The 20,798-nt window shown below is 38.4% G+C and overlaps 1 protein-coding gene across 1 annotated transcript in view; it reads left to right on the forward strand.

Moving 5' to 3' along the window:
• The window catches only part of NRG3 (neuregulin 3), a 1,088,386-nt gene that overhangs the window by 810,654 nt on the left and 256,934 nt on the right, over positions 1-20,798 (forward strand). Inside the window, 1 exon segment of the mRNA XM_001927008.5 lies at positions 11,683-11,756. Coding sequence (XP_001927043.3) covers positions 11,683-11,756 — 74 coding nt within the window.

Below are 20,798 nucleotides of genomic sequence, written 5' to 3' on the forward strand. Positions count from 1 at the left end.
GTAAAAACATCCCCACCAGAGTGGTGCATTTGTTATAATTTATGAACTTACATTTAGGTATCATAATCATACAGAGTCCATAATTAGCATTAAGTTTCACTCTTGGGGTTGTGCATTCTCTGAGTTTGGGTAAATGTCAAATGACATTTGTCCATCATTATGGGGTCATGGAGAGTATTTGCACTGCCCTAAAAATCCTCTGTACTCTGTGTATTCATTTCTAATCCCCTCTTAACCTCTGACAACCACTGATTTTTCTACAGTCTCTGAAGTATTTGCCTTTTCCATAGTGTCATATAGTTAGAATCATACAATATATGTCCTTTTCAAATTGAATTCTTTCACTTAGTAATATGCACTTAAGTTTCCTCCATGTGTTTTCATGGCTCTATAGCTCATTTCTTTTTTAGCACTGAATAGTATTTCATTGTCTGGATGAACCATAGTTTATTTGTCCATTCACCTACTGAAAGACATCTTGTTACTTGCAAGTTGTGGCAATTATGAGTAAAGCTGCTGTAAACATCTGTGTGCAGGTTGTTTTGTGGACATAAGTTTTCAACTCCTTTGTGTAAATACCAAGCAACCTGATTGCTGAATCATTTGGTAGGAATATGTTTAGTTTTAATGGCCAAACTCTCTTCCAAATTGGCTGTGCCATTTTGCATTCTCACCAGAAAAGAACTAGAGTTCCTATTGCTCCACACCCTCACCAGCATTTGGTGTTGTCAGTATTCTGGATTTTGGCCATTTTCTTAGGTATGTAGTGGTATCTCACTGTTGTTTAATTTGCATATCCCTGATAACACACTGTGGAACATCTTTTCATATGTTTATTTGCATCTGTATGTCTTCTTTGGTGAAGTATCTGTTAAGATTCTTGACCTATTTTTCAGTTTGGTTGTTTGTTTTCCTATATTGAATATTATAGGAGTTCTTCGTAGGAGTTCCCATCATGGCTTAGTGATAACGAACCTGACTAGTATCCATGAGGATGCAGGTTCGATCCCTGGCCTGGCTTAGTGGGTTAAGGATCTGGCAATGCCATGAGCTGTGGTGTAGGTTGCAGACACAGCTCAGATCCTGCGCTGCTGTGGCTGTGGGATAGGCTGGCAGCTACAGCTCTGATTGGACCCCTGGCCTGGGAATTTCCATGTGCAACTGGTGCAGCCCTAAAAAGACAAAAAAAGAAAAAAAGAAAAAAAGAATTCTTTGTATATTTTAGATAACAATTCTTTGTCAGGTGTGTCTTTTACAAATATTTCTTCCAGTCAGTGGCTTTGCTTCTCATATCTTCACATTGTATTCATATTATATCTTTTTTGTTTATAATATATACTACAGCACTGGGGAATTGCTGTTATTAAAAATCAACTGAAGATGAAAATCAAATGAAGAAGTGGGTCATAGAGTCAATGAAGAACTTGAATCATTTTTAAAATTAAATGACTTGTACTTAAATTTCTTCATCGTCTAAGTGTACATATATATATTTAGTAACTAAAAAATACAAATGTGTTTATAATGAAAAACTAGCAGCCTTGATACTCGATTTTGGCACTCATTGCCTACCTCCCATTCTCCTAATATGCATCCTTCCCCAAACATGTGAGCAGGCTTATTAAACTATTTTCATTTGGCATTTTCCTGGTTGTTAACTTTGTATCTCTAAATGACACATTAAGCCTCTATTTCTTGATTTATCTACTTGAGTTATGATGCATTGATTTTCTATAATTATGGGAATTTAAGTCACTTGCACAACTCTCTCCTCCCTACCTGGTTCTGTCACTATTCTCAGTTCTCAAAGCTGGACTTAATGACACATTTCAGTAAGTAGAATAGTATGGTTAAGAAATGCGCTTTTCTGTGAAAAATTGAGGTTGATCTAGTCACATAGTTCCCTGGTTTCCTCCTAACAGATTTTCAAACTTACAGTAATGATTATATTTGACTGAGCATCCATTTAAACTTACAAACCTGCGCTTTTTTTTTTCCAAGGCAAGACCTCACTTTCATCTCAGTCTGAGTTGCATGAGGCTTTTAATATGAAATCATTTTCCATTCAGTCCAAAGCTTCCTTGTTGCTGATGAATGTCATACATAATGAAAGATTATATCCATTTATCCTCAGCAGTAAATCATTTATCACACAAGGGAGATATATTATTGCGAATTCTGATCAAAGCTGCCCACTTCCTTTAGCCCACAGAAAAGCTGCACCCTGCTAGTAGATTGTGCAATATCCTGGGAGAAACAGGGAAAATTATGCTGTTGAATGAAGGTTCAGCAAACTCTAAGGGCTTCTAAAATGGCTTTACAAAAAAATCTTGTTTCATGTAGAATTTTCTATAATCCAGGCATGTGAAGTGTAAAAGTCTCTCTCTTTTTTTTTTTTCCCCTGTCTTTCTTCCTTTAATTAAATCTGAAAGCTGTGGGACTTTTTGCAGCTTGCTCTGTGATGTCTGCAAACGGATTTGTGAATGGCATTGTGTGGATATTTTGCCCCTTTTCTTAGAGAGGCAGTAATTATTACCACTTCTTTTTGAAGCATGCTGTGAGTGGTCTTATCAGTCTGTTTGCTAATGAACTTTCTCTCCTTTATAATGCCAATCATAAAGATGCCTTTTAAATAAAATTTACCTCTCAGGTTTATTTATTTATTTTTTCCACTCTTCCTTATCAAGCTCTGTACCGCTTTGCTTCAGGGAATCACCCACACTACCCAAGCAAGGAACAAGGCTGGTCTGTTTGATCTAATGTTGACATCATACTCTCTCAATGTCTCCTGAGAGCAGTGAATTCCACAAAGGACAGCACAGTCCTCCAGAGCAGTCTCTTCTTAGGTTTTGTCTTTGAGTTTAGGGTATCATCGCCCTCTGTTACACATCTGTGTTCACTGCTTTTCAAACTCAACAGCATGCCAGTATCTCAGTATTAAAATGATCCTAAGTAAAGTGAGTTGAAGATTAAGGAGGAAGAATGTGTTCTCAGGGTGTCTGTCTGGTAAGAATGCTGAACCACTTGATCCCTTTGGAGAACTTAGCCCCTTTAGAGAAAGAATTCTGCAAAGAGACTGAGAGTAGTAATGCAAATAAGTGTTTATTAAGAGAGAAGAGAGAGAAGGTAGGTGTGGAGACAGCACAGACAGGGTTTATTAAGAGAGAAAGGAGAGTATAGGTGTGGAGAATGCATGGGAAGGCTCAAGTTGGGGGTGGTGGTGGTGGAGATGGAGAGACTGAGACAGACAGACAGACAGAAAGAGCAAAAGAGGAAGAGAGCAACATGTGCTTTGGAGGTCATTTAAATCAGTTGTGTGGGGGCAGTCCTTCTGGGCTTCCTCTGGCCAATCATCTTGCTTTGTCTGGCTTTGGAGTGACTCAGGGCCCTGCCCTGTGTGCTAGGGCACCTTTTAGCCAGGATGGATTCTAGCACAAGGGTCTCTGGGAACTTGACAGGATGTACTGTGGTCTGGTACCACTCCTTTCTCTGACCCTTGAGGAACCCTTCTGTGAGTGTATAGTTTGAGAGATTTCCTTGACCTCAAGAAAGACAAATGAATGGGTTTCTGTCCAAGTAGAATGAAGCTTTTATCTTGAAGTTATTTGTCTGCAGGGAACCGATTATAGCTGCTCAGCTGAGACCCATATATCTACTGCTTCAAATGGGCCCTCTTTCTTCCTTTGGTCTTACCTGGGCTGCTGCCCTGGATGCTCTTACAGTTTATTCAGAATTGATGCACAGTAGCAGCTAGCCATCCACACAAGTCACAAATCTGCACCTGACATTTACAAACAGCATTGCTTCCTTAGAACTTCACCACATTCTGGAAGTAACCTTTCAGTGCTTTGGCCTTTTAAGAACTAGCTATTGAAATTCATATTTTCCCCCTGTAGACTCTGTAGGCTCATTATGTTCCTTGTATGACTGATAGAAATAAATATAATGTGCCCAGGCTCTTTACCCTTAAAACAAGAGATTTCTGGTGCAACTCACTGCAAATTCACCCTTGCACTCTTCCATATGAACTTTGCTTCTAATAAATGTTGTCTCTATTTCACAAAAACAAACTACCCCCTCACCCTTCTGTTCTTGATAAAGGCAATTATGATTTTACTACCTCTAATGTGATATGGAAATGAGGACATCTTCCTGCAAGAGGGCCTCTTAATTTATGTTCTTAGTCTAAAAGGAGATTTTTTTTTCTTTTAGATGCATTAAAATCAAAGCTAAGTCAGATAGAATGACTTTTTCGGCCCACATAGCTGCTCTGGATAATGTTGCTATGCATTTTAAACTGTGTAGTACCTTCATGTCCCGTGATGTATTTTAATTTCATTAATGAGGTAATAAGTGAGGCACTTGACCAAATCGGGGCAGAAATTTCTATAAAGGCAAAATATTTATTCAAACTGACATGAGAACTCCTTAGCCACTAATTGTTCAAAAATGTGTATACCGTATTGGGAATAAGATGATAACACAAACAAGTTCTGTCTCCCGGGTACTAAAATTGACCAATAAAGTATATGAGAAACTGCTGGACACAGGTCTCTAATACTGTACATATAGTTGAGAGGAACTTTCAGTTGAGTAAACACACATTTACTATATACTTTTTTAACCTCTCAGACCTGAATATTTCTTTTCCTTTTTGTCTTTAGGGCTCAAATATTAACTGAATGCAGCACACTTCCTGAGTTTGAGCAGATGCTTTCAAATTCACTTCCGAAATCATATCAGTCTATTGATGAAGTAATTGGCCTCCATCTACTTTTAGATTCAAACTTTGCTAAAGGGAAATTTAAAAAGATCAATCCTTATATTTTTATGAAAATTTCTAGCATAATCTGATTAGCAAGAATAATCACAGTTGTAAGATGAGTGACATTATAAGCAACAATTGCTTCAGCCGTGGACTTTTTGATATATTTGAAAGCTATTGATAACTCATTGGTGAACCCTCATGAGGTTGAAGGCAGCTGTTTCTTCTCTCTTTAAAACAACCCAATTCTAAATTCTTCCATGTACAGTTCAAAGGATTTTAGAATAGGTAAAAGCTATAGGTAAATTTAATTCCAATTGGTTAATTTAAAGATCTTGCTGTCTTAATTAATTCTCCTTTTAAATAAAACCACTTAATTAAGTTCTAAATTCAGCTAAGGAAAGCTTACACTTTAATCAGTGTCACAGTATTCTCCAAAGCAGAACCTCTATCTCAGCTTCAATAGTGAGTGGCAGGGAAGGGAATTTATCCTAACACCATTAATAATTTTTGAGCCAATAACTCTAGGCTGCAGATCCTGAGCTAGAAAACTTTCTGGTGGACCCAGTGGACATTTGCGTTCAGACAGACACCTGGTTTGGAATTCTGGCTCCATTGTCCCACCACGACTCCAATGCGGGGCTGGCTATTCACTCACCTTGCTGAAATTTTATCCTCTTGTTTCTGTTTTTGCTTTTTATTTTATTTTATTTTATTTTTTAAGTGAGGACAGCTCTGAAATCAAGAAATATCATCATTCTTTAGGAGTGGTGCTCCTAAAAAAAGCCTCCTCATACACAGTTAGTGAATACCTTTTAAATTAACACAAGTTCAGGGAGTTCCCGTCTTGCTGCAGTGGTTAACGAATCCGACTAGGAGCCATAAGGTTGTGGGTTCAATCCCTGCTCTTGCTCAGTGGGTTAACGATCCGGCATTGCCCTGAGCTGTGGTGTAGGTCACAGACGTGGCTTGGATCCCGAGTTGCTGTGGCTCTGGCATAGACTGGCAGCTACAGCTCCAATTAGACACCTAGCATGGGAACCTCCCATATGCCGCGAGAGTGGCCCAAGAAGTGGCAAAAAGACAAAAAAATAAAAAAATAAAAAATAAATAAATTAACACAAGCTCAGGCAGTTTGCTTTTAAATCAGTGGCCAGACTCTGTGACATGGTTTGCTTAAGAACATTTTGAGATTGGATACTTACAAAGTGAGGTCTTTAATTCTTACCATAAATCGTGGCTTCAGTTCACAATAGTTGAGCCATATTTTTAAATATTAATCCTCGTAATGATAGCGGGATGAATGGTAATTTGGGTATCTACTGAATTTCCATGAAGAATGTCACAAGGTACCACAGATCAGCCCACCCAGTTGAGCTTATCACTGTTTCAAATATTTACTGGCTGTGTGATTTTGGAACAAACTTTTCTGAACCTCTTTTTCCTCAGTTGAAAAACTGGATGATACCAAACTCAAAGAATATTTTTTAAAAAAACATTTATTGAGTGTTCACCATGAACAACAGGTCTTATATCATTTATTCTTAATAATAAGTCTAGGAGGGAACAACTATTGTTATCTCCATCTTACATATTTTTTTTTTTAAAAAAAAGAGACAGAGGAAAGCTAAGAAGCTAGAAAATAGCCTTTCCTGGATTTAAAACTAGGCTAGGCTCCAAACCACCCAGCTTCTAAGATGTGAAGTTTAAATACCTGATGATTTTTCCATTTTCCCCAACCAAGGACTGACATTGAGGCTGAGGAGAATTGGCAAGAGATAAAGAAGACTACTTGGAGGGATTGTTCTTTTATCAAATCAGCATTTAATAGGCCCCTTAAAATTGGCAGACTTGTATATCAGTGACTAAGTGTCTACTTTCCTGTAACATCAAAGAGTTATTGCCACTTTTTTTGTCTATGAATAAAAGTTGTTACGGTCAGGCAACAATCCATACTGTTTGCCGCCATTTCTCCTGTGAAGTTAGTTGATTTCTGCTTGTTTAAATTTTATGTCTAAAGTCAAATTTCCAAGAAGGAAGCATGTATACTTTCTCTAAAATATATGCAGAGACCAGGCCCTACACAGGGATTGAAACAAACAGTTGAACATTTTCCTATCCTGTATACATGTCTCCCTGTAAATTATGTAAAATGCATCACTGCAAATATGTGCAGGGGAAGGTCCCTAGGCATAAAAATGGCCAAAATGCAAGTATGTGATATCATCCATGTGCGTATGTTTGTTTTTTTCTCTTTCTGAGTATAATTCCTGTTTTATTTGGGTTGAAAGTGAGGAAGAAGGATATTAGAAAGTTTGCCTAAAGTACATCCATGCAAATACTAAGCAGGGAAGTGAGGCTCTAAACCCAACACTGTTAATCATTATGGTACGGATGGGGAAGACATGCTAAGAGGCTGGGCCACCCATGTGCATAAGGGAGACTGTGACAATGAAGTGAGTAGGGATGCCGAGGAAGGATGTAACACTAAGATCACACCTTCCATTAGTGACTAAAGGACCAGGAAACCAACAGATGATGAGTAAGAGGATGGATAGTATAGTTCCCCAAGCAGGACAGTTTTCGTGTTATTTGTTTCTGTTTTGTTTTGTTTTGCTTTGCTTTGCTCTCCTGACAGGAGGAAGAGCTAGAAATGGGAGACTACTCTGGAAATGTAGGGAAGCTGTTGGTTACAAATGAGCGTTCTGCCATTTTCACTGAAAATCATTAATATTTTTAGCTCTTGTTAGTATTATTTGCAATTCAAAAAATGAATCCAAAGAAATAAACAGGCACATGAGCATTTTAAGAGAAGAGATGGGAATGGTCTAAAGTTAGCAGTGTGGGCTGATGACTCTGGTAATTGCCTTAGTTGGCAAAAGGATGCCCATTGCTGGGGGAACATCAGCACATAAGCTGACCACTTAAAAAGTCTCTCCTCTGGGGTCCTCCATATCCAGGCTGAGTGCTAGGTTCACTGCGGCTGCTCTAACACATTAAACAAATCAAGTATTAGCTGCTAGCTGACAGTCATGCACTTTATATTTTTTCATCTTTACCAGTTTATTCTCTTCTCCTTTTGCCCAAGGATTGTCTTTTAAACCTTTTCACTAAAACTGGTCTTTTCTTCAGGAACAATGTAGAAGGGAGAAAATGAATAGAATGGTGGTTTGCTATTTTAGGTACAGCTGAACAAATGGCGGGGGAGGTGGGGCATGAGGGTCAAATCAGAAGGATGTAAGGAATAGAAAAAGTGAGGTCTGCATCTGAAACTAGACCGCTGTGTCCTGTCCCCATGGAAAGGGAGGGACCTGGTTGTGATTTGGGCCTGAGGCGCACCAAGAAAGAGATACTTTGCTGATATTAAAACTAGGCTCAGAGGCTCTAATTCCTCCCTGCCCCCAACTTTAATGCTAGGGCCAATCTCCCTTCTTCAGGATGACCCAACCACAATTCTCTCATCAACACCTCACCTGTCCTACTCTGATGTGGACATTGTCTCCTCAACTGTGTCCTTCCCCACTGCCTTTTAAATTTGGCAATAAACAAAACAAACAAGAGAATCAAGAACTTACTGACTTCTGGGAGTTCCCTGTTGTGGCTCAGCAGTTAACGAACCTGACTGGCATCCATGAGGATCTGGGTTCAATTCTTGGCCTCACTCAGTGGGTTAAGGATCTAGCTTTGCCATGAGTTCTGGTGTAGGTCACAGATGTGGCTCAGATCCAGTGTTGCTGTGGCTGTGGTGTAGGCCTGTGGCTATAGCTCCAATTCGACCCCTAGCCTGGGAACCTCCATATGCTGTGGGTGCAGGCTTAAAAAGACAGGAAAAAAAAAAAAAAAAAGACCTTACTGATTTCTAAAGTAGATGAACACATAAATTTAAGACTGATTTTTTTTCCTCCAAATAAAATTTCTTAGCTCTTGCAGACTGGGTTTGCTTTACAGTTGTTCCACTATTGATAACACTTCTCCCATTATCTTTAGACAACTATTTATCAACTGTGGTTGTATTTTCTATTCTAAGATTGCCCATGCTCTTTGGCCATCTAGTTGTAGAATCAAAACTTAACAGCAAAGTCACCATGGACCATCAATATTTTTAATAAAATTTCTTTGACACAAGGCTTCTTAGAGATAAAGAAATTCAGGGACTAGACAGTAGACAAATTCAGTGAAGCTTTGGAAGCAAAGCAGAATAGAAAAATAATGGAGTATCAACTTGGTTAAGGCAAGATTTGTGCATTTATTTTCAAACATGTATTTACCATTAAAGATTACACAGGTACTTTTAAAATTTCGTTAATTCTGTCATGCTTTGTTAATATGAACAAACAGAAAGAACTTTCTATTATGTGAATTTCTCCTGGTCTTATACCTGTATCTCTCAGAATGCAAAAATCTTAAAAAAGAAACAAAAACAGTCTCAAAATCCCGTCACAACTAACAAAAGCCAAAGCAAACATGCAATGATATTTCTCAAGAGATGTGTCACTTGTCACACTGTCAGAAGGTCTGCCAAATTCAATCTGTACAATAGATGTGCCTCTTAAGAGTTTTTTTTTTTCCCCTTTTCTTTTATGCTTTAATGGTATCATAAATTTGATCCATCTCATTGGCTTTACCTGCTGATAATATTTTATCTTCACATTTGGATGGATTTGAACTTATCAAGGTGACGTGTGATTTTTAAGTGGAAATTTTCTTTTGCTGTTCTTAAAACAGCACCAATTAGCAAGGACACTACCACTTTAACAAAGGAGCAAGGCTGGCTGCATATCCAGTCACTCGGCTCCTGGCGGGTTTCCTAGCTTGAGCCAGCCTGGTCCAGCATCATCACACTTTATTATCTACAGCACAGAGGTATGAAGGCAGGATGAAGGCACACACTGTGCAATTTTCCTGATACCCCATGAGGCCTGCATACTTCTGAGTGGGCTCAAACTCATGGAAAGTCAGTTTAATAAGACTAGAAAAATTTCCAACACCTTGCCTTACTTTCTTTTCCACACACAAATGGAATAATGGATTTTAAGTGATGAAAATCCCTTAAAAAGCAAAGCAAAACAAAACAAAACCACTTCTCCTTAAAAGCAGCTATCTCCCTAGGATACCATTTTCATAGTAAATGAAGATACAAAGAGTAAAGTGTGCTTAAAATCTGCCACTTATGGTGGAAATAAAAACCTTAGAAGAGAGTGCAGGCTATAGCACATGCCTAGCACCTTGCTCATCATTATGGGAAAATGAAAACTAAAACATTAGGGTTCAGGTAGTTCTGAATAAAGGCAAACTAACTACATTAGAGTAGATTTCAGAAAACAGGAATTTATTTTTTCATCACAAATGATCTTCAGTCTTAAGTATTTTCTAACTTTGTACCACTATGGAACTGGTGATATGCCTCCTTTATTTCAAGTGTAATAAATGAATCTTTTAAAAGGCTATGAAAATATGTGGCAGCTTAAACAAATTCTCTCAATACCCTGTTGGGCATTAGGGGTGTCCATATATCAGAAGTCTTTGTTCTCAGTCTGTAGGGGAAACTGCCAAATACACTCCAGAGCTCCAGGTCTAAAAAGGTGCTAAAGAGAGCCTGCCTGATTACCTGTATGCCAGTTTGGCTCACAATGAAAGATAGAAAAATTACCTAGGTGCCTTTCACTGTTGCTGTCCAAGTTGCAATAGACCTTATCTAATAGTTTATTACACTCAGAAAACAAAGCATATTCTAAAGTAAGAATCCATGACTCCTGTCTCTGACAGAATGGTCTCTTTGAGTTCTTTTGTCGATTTCATAGATTTCTAACAACCAGAGTATTGTTTTTTAAATCTGATTTTTATGCCAGCAGTACAATTTCCTCCACTGTAAGTAGGACAGATTCATCCCACAGGCAACGATGGATGCTTCCCTGTTTAACTCGAGCATGACAGATTAAGCTTCAAGCAGACACACTAAATGCCACCTCCCCCCTGACAGAGACTGTTCAGAGGCAGGCGTGCGGGGCCTCAGCTGTGTTTGTTCCTTGAACTGCCAGCTGATAAGCCGATGCTGGCCAGCCAAGGTGGACTTGACTGAGTGAGCAGGGTGGAGACCCTGGATTGGTAGGGCTGAGGTGACAAGCCTCTCTCCAGGCGGTGGGGGCAGGGAGGGAGCCTTCCAGACAAATTCCCCATCTCCAAATTGCCCCTGACTCTCGAAAGTTGCCTTGTACAATCCCTAGCAGAAAGCAGGCATTTTGTTCCAGCTTGCTGAATATAAAAGATAAAAATGACGAGAGAAAAATGTGAGTTTAGAGAAAACACACAGAGACCTTGCACATAGAGATAGATTCCTTTCAGATCTTGCCAGATCTGAAATAAATGCTGTTATTTTTGGCCCAGCAGTCAGGAGGCACTGACTAGAAGGATTGCTAAGTTAAAAAAAAAAAAAAAGTTAAGATTAGCAAATGAACAAACTAATAAAACACAAAGAAAATAAAGAGTAGCCCAAATCTACTGAAGTATTTGATTCATTATGTTAGAAAATGATCTTTATTAGAGAAATAACACTTGCCGTGTGATGCTTTCTGAAAGGGCATTTGCAGTCTTGTAGAGGCCAGTGTGTTACATAAAGAAAACACCAGAATTACGATGTGAGCATAACCACTACTCAGACTACTCTGAAGAGCATCTTAAATTGCTATTCAGTTTGCTCCTTAGACATTATCTATAAAACTATAAAAGCAAAGTGGTGCTGGTTTTTTTCTCAGACTCTAAAATCTACCTGTCAATGTTAAAAACGGACCGAATGAAGCAATACATAAGCATGAATGTACTGTTCTCATGTTGATGTAATTGGTAGCTGTTTTGCTTGTTGAAATCTTGAATCTTTCACAACCACATGCGTATGTTTGTCATTTATCCCCTTTTCTCAGGTGCAAAGAAGGCTACCAAGGAGTCCGTTGTGATCAATTTCTGCCGAAAACTGATTCCATCTTATCGGATCCAAGTAGGTCAAGCATTTTTCTTCTGTCTCTAACACAATATGAAACTCTGAGCCACAATTACTAACTCATTGATGGCTATATCTCAGTTTTGGGTCTCTGAGTGTTGCCAGGAGTAGGAGCTGGGGATGAGCATTCATGTCCAAAGTGCGCTCAGAACTATCACTGTCAAGGTCTAAGTCTTGGGCCTGAGTTCCAGATTCATCTCCACCATTACCCTCTGCTGGGAACCCCAGCAAATCCTGCTCCCTTAGCTTTTAGGAGCCCCCTGAAAATATGGCACATCTATCATATTCTGGTAAATTGTCATTAACATAAGAGCTTTATGAAATATTCCTGTTAAGTGAAACAGCAAGGTAGAAAATTATTTCCATATAAGATTGCAATAAGAACATCTTTTACTCCAAGAAGAAAGGAAGACTATAGAAACATAAAAGAGCTTATTTATTCGAAAATGTGTCATGAAAACTATGGTGTCGTATTGTTTGTTATCCTCTGGTTGGTAATTTGTGAAAATATTAAACCTATTAACCTTTACTTTCCTGAGACAAGGAAATATACGTATAAAACTATATGAGAAGTTTTCAAACCAACTCCGAAAACTCCATTTTTAGCAACACTAGCCACATATCAGCGATGACAACCAATGACAATTTTTTTTTTTTTTTCCATTCATGAAAGAAGACAGTTTGCCACTAAGAAAGATTGCCACTCATTAGTTTCTGTTTCTGTCTGGAATAAAAAGTAATGCTCTATACTAATATGCTCAATTCTGGTCAAATGTGAAATTTTCACTTTATCTGTAAGTAATCTGCTCTTTCAATGACTGCTACAATTGAATCGCCACTAAGGAGAGGGAACTTCTATTGAATCAGCAATTTAGTTCAGTGAAGATAATGACAGGCATTTCTAAATCATAAAGGCGATGTTATGGTTTTCTGAATACCAAACATGCATAACATAAACTTTAGCAAAATAAGAGTGTATTGACGACAGCCAGAGATCCCTGGTTTGTGAGTGCGTGTGTCACTGCATAATGAACATGTTTAGCCATCTTTTAACATCTTTTCAAAATGCATTTTTATTTTCCCGTTGGATTTCTAGGTACATTTCCTCAGATAAATGTAATTTTTTTAAAAAGGATTTTGTTGTTGTTCATTTAGTTTAATCTTAGCAAGGCAAACCACCATGCAGCATTAACTACTCTTTTCCTTATAAATTTAGCTGTCCTTTAAAAAAGGGATGTTCTTAAAGCCAGCAACCAAGCTAGCCATGGTTGATCACTGTCCTCTGAAAAGTGAGACACTGGTCTCCAGGAGTTACCCAGAGGTGGGTAGGGAGCAGTTACTAGAGCATGTTGTATCTTTTTAATCTTGATATTTGGACCACTTGCTAAGCTGAGGTCTGAAAGGTATGGTTGTGACTGGGGACATGTATTTGAAATATTAGAAAGCTTACGTAGAAGAATGAATTTGCTGATTTTTTTGTCTTTTTCTCTTTCTTCATTTTGTATGATGTATTTAGTTTCCCTCTTTGCTTTTTTTCCCCTTCTTTCTTTCTCTTTCCTTCTTTCTTATTGCCCCCTTCCTTTCTTCTCTTTATTATTTTCTTTCTTCCCTTTATGCTTCCTCCCTTCCCTCCCTCTTCCCTTCCTTCCTTCTTTCCTTTTTTTTTTTTCATATATTGCTGTGGAATATTTATCCAGTTCAGGGTACTGGGGCAGGGCTTGCATAGGGTACAAAATGGGTAAAACGATCTCTCTTTACACAATCTAATCAAACCTTTGTGATTTAATTGAATATGATAACCCATCACTTCAAAAGTTGAGAGTGAGGCTCACAGCAAGGACTGTATGTTCCTCAGATAGAAATAATCCTGGAATCAGAGTTACTAACCCTGAAAACCTCAGTCTTTCATACCTAAAAATATTTAGTGCAGCCATATTTATGAGGATTAAAAAGTAGATACATTCTAAAAAAGCACTAGATTAGCTTTAAGAAAAATATATTAAATATATATTAAAAATATATTAAATATATTAATAAATATAACATAATACCATGTTCCAGTAAATTGTCATTACAATAAGAGCTGTATGAAATATTCCTATTAAGTGAAACAGCAGGATAGAAAATTATTTCTTTTTTTTTTTAATTGCCATGTAAGATTGCAATAAGCACATCTTTTGGTCCAAAGGTGGAAAAAAATACACTTAAACACTAAAAGGGGATGTTAAGTATTGACATTATGGAAGTACATGGGATTTTTTTTTTTCCTTTTTCTCTTGTTTTATGTAAAATAACATATCATCATGTGAATCAAAATGCCAGAATGCCTTGAAATTTAAAAAAAAAAAAAGAAAAACTTATGGATGAGTCCCTGAGACACACTCTACATGGATAAAGCATTTATCTCCCATTCATTCACACTTGTATCCATTTACTTATGCAATCATTAATTCATTCCCCAAATATTTTCTGGATACCCACCAAAAACCATCTCATTGGTCAGATTCTGTTAGTACAAACAGGATTTAGGCTCTGAGGCCCCCAGGGCTATTGAAGGATTAAAATATTACTATGGGCATGATTCTGTTGGAAACATTGACTCTTCCTTTGTGACCTTGGCAGATTTATTAGGTATTCGAACCTCAGCCTTCTCATCTGTGTAATGCCAATAATAATACCTATCAGCACCTATCACCAAGATTGACAAGAGGTCAAGGCCAGATAAACATTGGCCTACTTGCTTTGCTCACCATCGTAATCATACCAGTATGTGTTCAGAAGTTTCAGGTGTCAGGCACTGGGCCAAAGGGCTTTTCCTGGATTATCTCATTAAAGCTTCATAGTCATAGTCTAGCAGAGTTACCGGCAATTTACTGTATTTTATAGATGAAGAAATTAGGCCTCAGAAATGTTAAATTATCTTGCCCAAGGTCACACAGCTAGTTAATGTGGCATCTAACTTCCAGTCCAAATGACTCTATGGCCCACGCTTCCAACTGCAAGCCTTTCTCCTTCCTTCCATCGGCCCCCTCCTTCCTCTAGTTATTTTTAATATGACATTCATCACTCTAAATTTCATTGACTGAAACTCAATGACCTGCAGCAAACATTATTCTAAGGAACAATATTTGGCAATTTTCATATCTTAATGTAGCAACTTGAGCTTCCATAGAGATCTAAATCCCCAATGAAATTTCCTTGTCAGAATTCTTGCTGAAAGATCATTTAATTAGCTGTTCATGATATCTTGGAATGACTCTGTACTGTGGAAATAAGCTGCCCTGCAACACCCTCCCTCTGCCTCCTCTCTCCCTTTCCTTTCTCTCTCTTTTTCTCTTTCCTTACTTCTCATTTGCTGAATGTGTGCTCCCCTTAGTGAAATTGTACCGAACAGAGGGTAAAAGTATCTGCTGTTTATTCTTTCCCAGGCAATGCAGAGTTAACCAGAAATGTGTACCTTTGTCCGTGTATTTAAAAATAATAACAACAATAGAACCTCAAATTACATGTATTTAGGGAAATAAAGCCAGGATGTCACTGTGAGAAACTCAATGGCTAATAGGACCAGTGTCCTCACTGTGGCACTAGGCTGAGTCCTCATACCTGGATTCCCCAAACTCATAAGGAACCTGTAGTCAGCTCTGCTCAGGAAGACTTGTATACACTTAAGAATCAAACGTATATGATAGCTTAATGTCAGGTTTAGAAAAAAATGTAGCACATTGTCAGGTTACTCAAAACCTCATTTGGACTCAATGTACAGGAGATACATCCTAATCTCAAGGATGAATGGTAAGCAGGGGCTCAGAAGGAAGACAGTGAGAGGTACAGACTTTGGTCAAGATCAAGAGGACATGACCTTCCATGAAGGAACCAGCAATAGTTAATGTGGCATTCCTGAAATGCCTCTCACTGCTGCCAGCACATGGATGGATAGTCATGGTGTTTTTCAAGGAAGCTCCACAGTCTTCTTGATGATTTCTAATGTAACTGCTTCAGAGCCAGTCCACTTTCCTCAAAAGCACAATATTGGCCTGTGGACTCCTGTCCTGTTTTCTCTTATCACCTGTACCCCACCCAGGCCAGGTACCTTATCTAACCTTGAAGCAGAGTTTGATGAAACAGAAGAACCATGAGGTGGCCAAAGTTTAGGGCAGACTTCTGGGTCTCCCCACTTAGGTGCACATGCCCACCTGAGCTATCGTTAAGATCCTGATCTCTTCACTGGCCAACGGAAGCCTGAGAGCACCTCCAGAGGATGGAATGAAACAGAATGAGCAGAATCATAGAATGGTGCAGGGTGAAGAAGACACCATCTGCAGTGGTCCTTTTCCTCACACATAGACAATGATAGCCATTTCTGGTCCTCACTGTACCTTGCTCTCCACATCAGCATCTAATACCCAGTATCCCCAGGGCTGGAGGCAGGTGATAAATATGCAAGCGCAGGTTTGGCATGGGCCAGATACAACTTAAATTCTTGGAGTTATCTAGTCTCCACCATGAGCAGATAGAGGATAACTTCTAGCCTTAGTCTAAAACCATTAAAAGAAACTTTTCCACAGAGAGTTTATTGATCTAGTAGACTTTTATTCAGCATCCAATCCAACAGATAGAAAGGAGCACTGAAGATGATATGGGTTGTAGACTTTCCTTCATTCCAAACTGGGCTTGTGTACCCTAGTTTCTCAGTGAATCAGGCAGCATCCAATCCAGCAGATAGAAATAAACTCTGAAAGCTGCCCAAGATGAGAGATTCTTATAGACTAAAGTGAGCACAAACAAGGAGGTAAAATTGGATGTTTTCTGATTGGTTAAAGCAAGGTCTCACTCCTTATATGCAGCAAAGGAAAATCAGGTAACTTGTGCTGGCAAGCACTGATAGTTAACCTAAGGCTTTCTTTTCTGAGAGAGCAGAGCACAGAAACTTTAATTTTAAGTCACTGATGTGAGGCTTAGCATGAGCAACTCCATCTTGGGCCTAACCTGGTTACTTTAACAGTACTGTCTTACCATCACACTTTGGTTTCTTTGGATCTTAAAAACGAGTCTCTGCTTTCGGAGTGCCCTGTAAGATGCCAGAGCCTATCATGATGTGGTTCAGAGGAAGACTAGTGAAAAAGATGTTATAGGTGGTAGACTTTCCATCACTCCAAACTGGGCTTGTGTACCCTAACTTCTCAGGAATATTCACCTTGCAAAACCAAAAAATAAATGTGCCATGACCTATCATTTTAGCACCAGAGGAAGGACCAGGCAGTGAAACAGTCTGCAGAGCCCAATTCTTAATGGTTTTTGGGGACAACTAACTTAATCCGGTCTGAGCACAGTAGGTCTCCTGCCTTGTGCACCAGGAAGCTGATTGGGTCAACACATACCCAAAGGCCCAAACCAGTCATCCCAGGACAGAGTGCTGCTCTTTTGCCCTATGTGGCACAATGAAGGAGAAGAAAACTTGGGAGAGCCTCCAAGAACAAATGTGGGACCTGGGAGCCTAGGTGGGAGTTGGCTCAGCAGATACAGAAGGTTTTCTTGAAGAGTATCAGCAGGAGTTCCCCAAAGGGACCCATGCTCTGCCCTTTTGCCTTTACCGATTTCATGCAGTTATGGAAAGTGTGCAGGGTGTCAACAGCTGGGTGGAAAGGTGTTCTGAATTAAGTGCTAAAGATCTGGGTTCTAATCCTGTTACCACTTGCTCTTAGCAATGTGGTTTTGGGTGAATCACAGCGCAGCTGAGCCTCAGTTTCTTTATCTGTAGAAGAATCCCCTGGAATCCTGGTTACAAGAAAACAACCCTCAACAAAGAGAAGGCTGTCTCTGCAAGCTAATCAAAAGTGGGGTCAAATGGACAGCTGAAATAGTCTCTCTTTTATTCACTCACTCATTTATCCCCTAAGTAATTAAACACATATAAAGTACACCATGCTGTGGATTCAAACAGTAGTAATTAAGGATCCTGCCATCAATAAACTCATAGTCTAGGAAACTCATTTATTTAAACTGGATTATAGACTCCAAAGTGTATGCTGTCTGCAAGATAAAAACATATTTTTTTCATTCATCCATTCAATCATTCAAAAATCTTACTAATAGTTTGACTTGGGATATGTTGCTTAATGTTGATAAGTTCTGGTTTTATTCCCAGGCTAGGGGTTGAATCAGAGCTGTAGCCTCTGGCCTAAGCCAGAGCCACAGCAACACCAGATCCGAGCCATGTCTGCGAACTACACCACAGCTCACAGCAACGCTGGATCCTAAAGCCACTGAGTTAGGCCAGGGATCAAACCTACAACCTCATGGTTCCTAGTTGGATTCGTTTCCATTGCATCATGATGGGAACTCCAATAAGTTCTGGTTTTCTTCTTTACAAAATCAAATATTAATTATCTCTAATGCAAACAGCTATTGTTAGGATTAAATAAAATAATACATTCTGAGTACTTTGTGCTCGGCCTATAGTGAAAGATCAGTAAGTGTTATCTAGGATTATCATTTTTTTTTATCTTAACTTCTATTATTGCCTTTATAACTCTATGGTATTGCTTCATGAGACATATTATCTGACCTCAAATATCTCTAATTGTATAGAAGCAAGAAAAAATGTACAAGCAAGTACAAATAAGAACACACATAAGAGGCAAAACAGTTTAAGCAACTATCATAAAAATGGGGGACAATAAAAATTCATATAAAATAGAAGGAAAGATCTCCGTTGCTCAGGAAAGGCTTATCTAGGCTTAAGCATTGCAATGAACTTTTCACATGGTTGCTGTGGCTGTGTACTTACTGTTGCCCATGCCACACACTGCCCAAATTTACAAGTGTCATTCAAACTAGGGTGTGAAGGATTCTCTATGGAGGTGTGCTACATGGTCCTGGGTAGGGAAACTTTACTAATAAATTATGTGAGGAAACAGAAGATCCTTGAGGTCACAAAGCATAAACTAATCACCACTTGCTCTCAGTCCATTAATCTTTACTGATGAGAGGGGATGTCTTCCAGACTGAAATCTGCTCAGAATACCCAAGTCCCCTACATTACTCTATCCTCCAGTAGCCATAAAAATACTGTTGGTAGAATGAATTAATATGTAAAATTTGCAGCTTTTATTATCCTTTTTCTAGCCTTGAAAGAGGAGTAACAGAATTATCAGATTTTGATCATGCTTCTATGAATCTTATAAAGTCCATCAGCTCTATCAGATCTACTGTGTTTTGAGATAGTCAATTGCTGATAACTTCAAATCTACCCTTTTCAATTGTACCAACATGTAACTTTTACCAATTAAACATGAAAGTGCACACCACTTCTAGGGCACTAGGAATATGAATATACAAGAAAGAAACAGATTTCTCATGATCACATCACTCAGCAATAACCACTAATAGTCATTTTAGGTTATAACACCCAAACTATTTTATAATTTTTATGTGGAATATATGTGTTCAATACTAATCATTACAATGAAAGCATGGTTTGTGGGGTCAGAACCTGTCCTTGCCTCTCACAGCTGCCCTGCTGTGCTCTGTCTTCCTGGTTTATTAATAGATACTTCCCCTGATTTAGCCCTGGCTTGATGGGAGGCTCTCCTCCACCTGGGGAAGATAATGGGTTGTCCTCTTGGCTGCTCTGGAGCCTCTTGGATTGGTTTTAAGACAGATCCTGGCCAGTCTCTTGTGTGTGGCCCACAGCTGGTCCAAAGGACCAGCTAAACCACCTTGCTCTGGAGAACATGCCTTTCAACTGCTTCTGTCACTAGACTTCCAGGACCACAATGGCTTCTTCTCCTACCCTTTTTACATTTTCAAAATCAAGGAGGGAATAGTTCTAGATTATTTGATAATTTTCTTTATAAATTCTACATGTAGTGATTGGTCTCACACTTCATTATGTATTATCTATGATATTGACACCTTAATCAAATCTGAGGTCAGAAGAATTAAAGGATAGCATCTTGTTACATAATATACTCATTTTCCTTACAAAGCTGGGACCATGCTATACATATTTTGTAAACTGCTCTTTTTTTTTCCACTTAATATATTGTGGCCCTTTTCCAATAGCATTATGGAATCTTATATTCTCCTCACTTACTGTTCCAAAGAATATAACATTATAAGCGTGTAATATAAATTATTTTACTGAATATCCATGTATGCTAAATAATTTAGTGTATTTCCAATTTTTCATGGTGACATCGATAAACATTATGCAAAAGTATCTTAGCCTGAAAGTATAGTTTACTCTAGACTTTGGATGAATTTCAAAAACTTTTCCTCCATAAGAGTGATATTAATTAACATTTTCATGAGCACAGTGTAAAAAAGTTAATTTTACTTCTTTTTCATAAGAATTGAAGAATGCTACTTTTATAGGGAAAATTATAACTCATCAGTGTTAAATAATTTTTTTTTGGTTATCAGAAAAATTAGTGTTTCATTTGTATATTGACCACTTTTATTTCTGCTTTTGTGAATTTTTCATATTTTCCTTCGTTCACTTTCCAATCTTGTAATTTTTTTATCTTCTTTAAAAAAATTTGTTATTTCGAAGGTAAGGAACTATGCACTATAATATATCTTGTGAATTTTCTGATTGTTCTTTGATTTATTATTTATGGTGTTTTGTGAGACAGAAGTTTTGTCTTTTATGTAATCAGGTCTATCAATTACTTTTATTTTTATTTTTTAAATTTTTTTAGGTCTTTCTCTCTTTTTAGGGCCACACCAGCAGCATATGGAGGTTTCCAGGCAAGGGGTCCAATTGGAACTGTAGCCTCTGGCCTACACCAGGGCCATAGCAATGCAGGATCCGAGCTGTGTCTGTGACCTACACCACAGCTCATGGCAATGCTGGATCCTTAACCCACTGAGCAAGGCCAGGGATCATACCTGTGTCCTCATGGATGCCAGTCAGATTTGTTAACCACTGAGCCACGACAGGAACTCCAGATCTATCAATTATTTTTTAAAAGTAGTTCTTATGTGTTAATACTTGGGCTTTTTTCACCACAAAATGAAAGCAAGTATCTTACCACT

The sequence above is a fragment of the Sus scrofa genome, chromosome 14 (assembly GCF_000003025.6).
Source record: "Sus scrofa isolate TJ Tabasco breed Duroc chromosome 14, Sscrofa11.1, whole genome shotgun sequence".
Classification (NCBI taxonomy): domain Eukaryota; kingdom Metazoa; phylum Chordata; class Mammalia; order Artiodactyla; family Suidae; genus Sus; species Sus scrofa.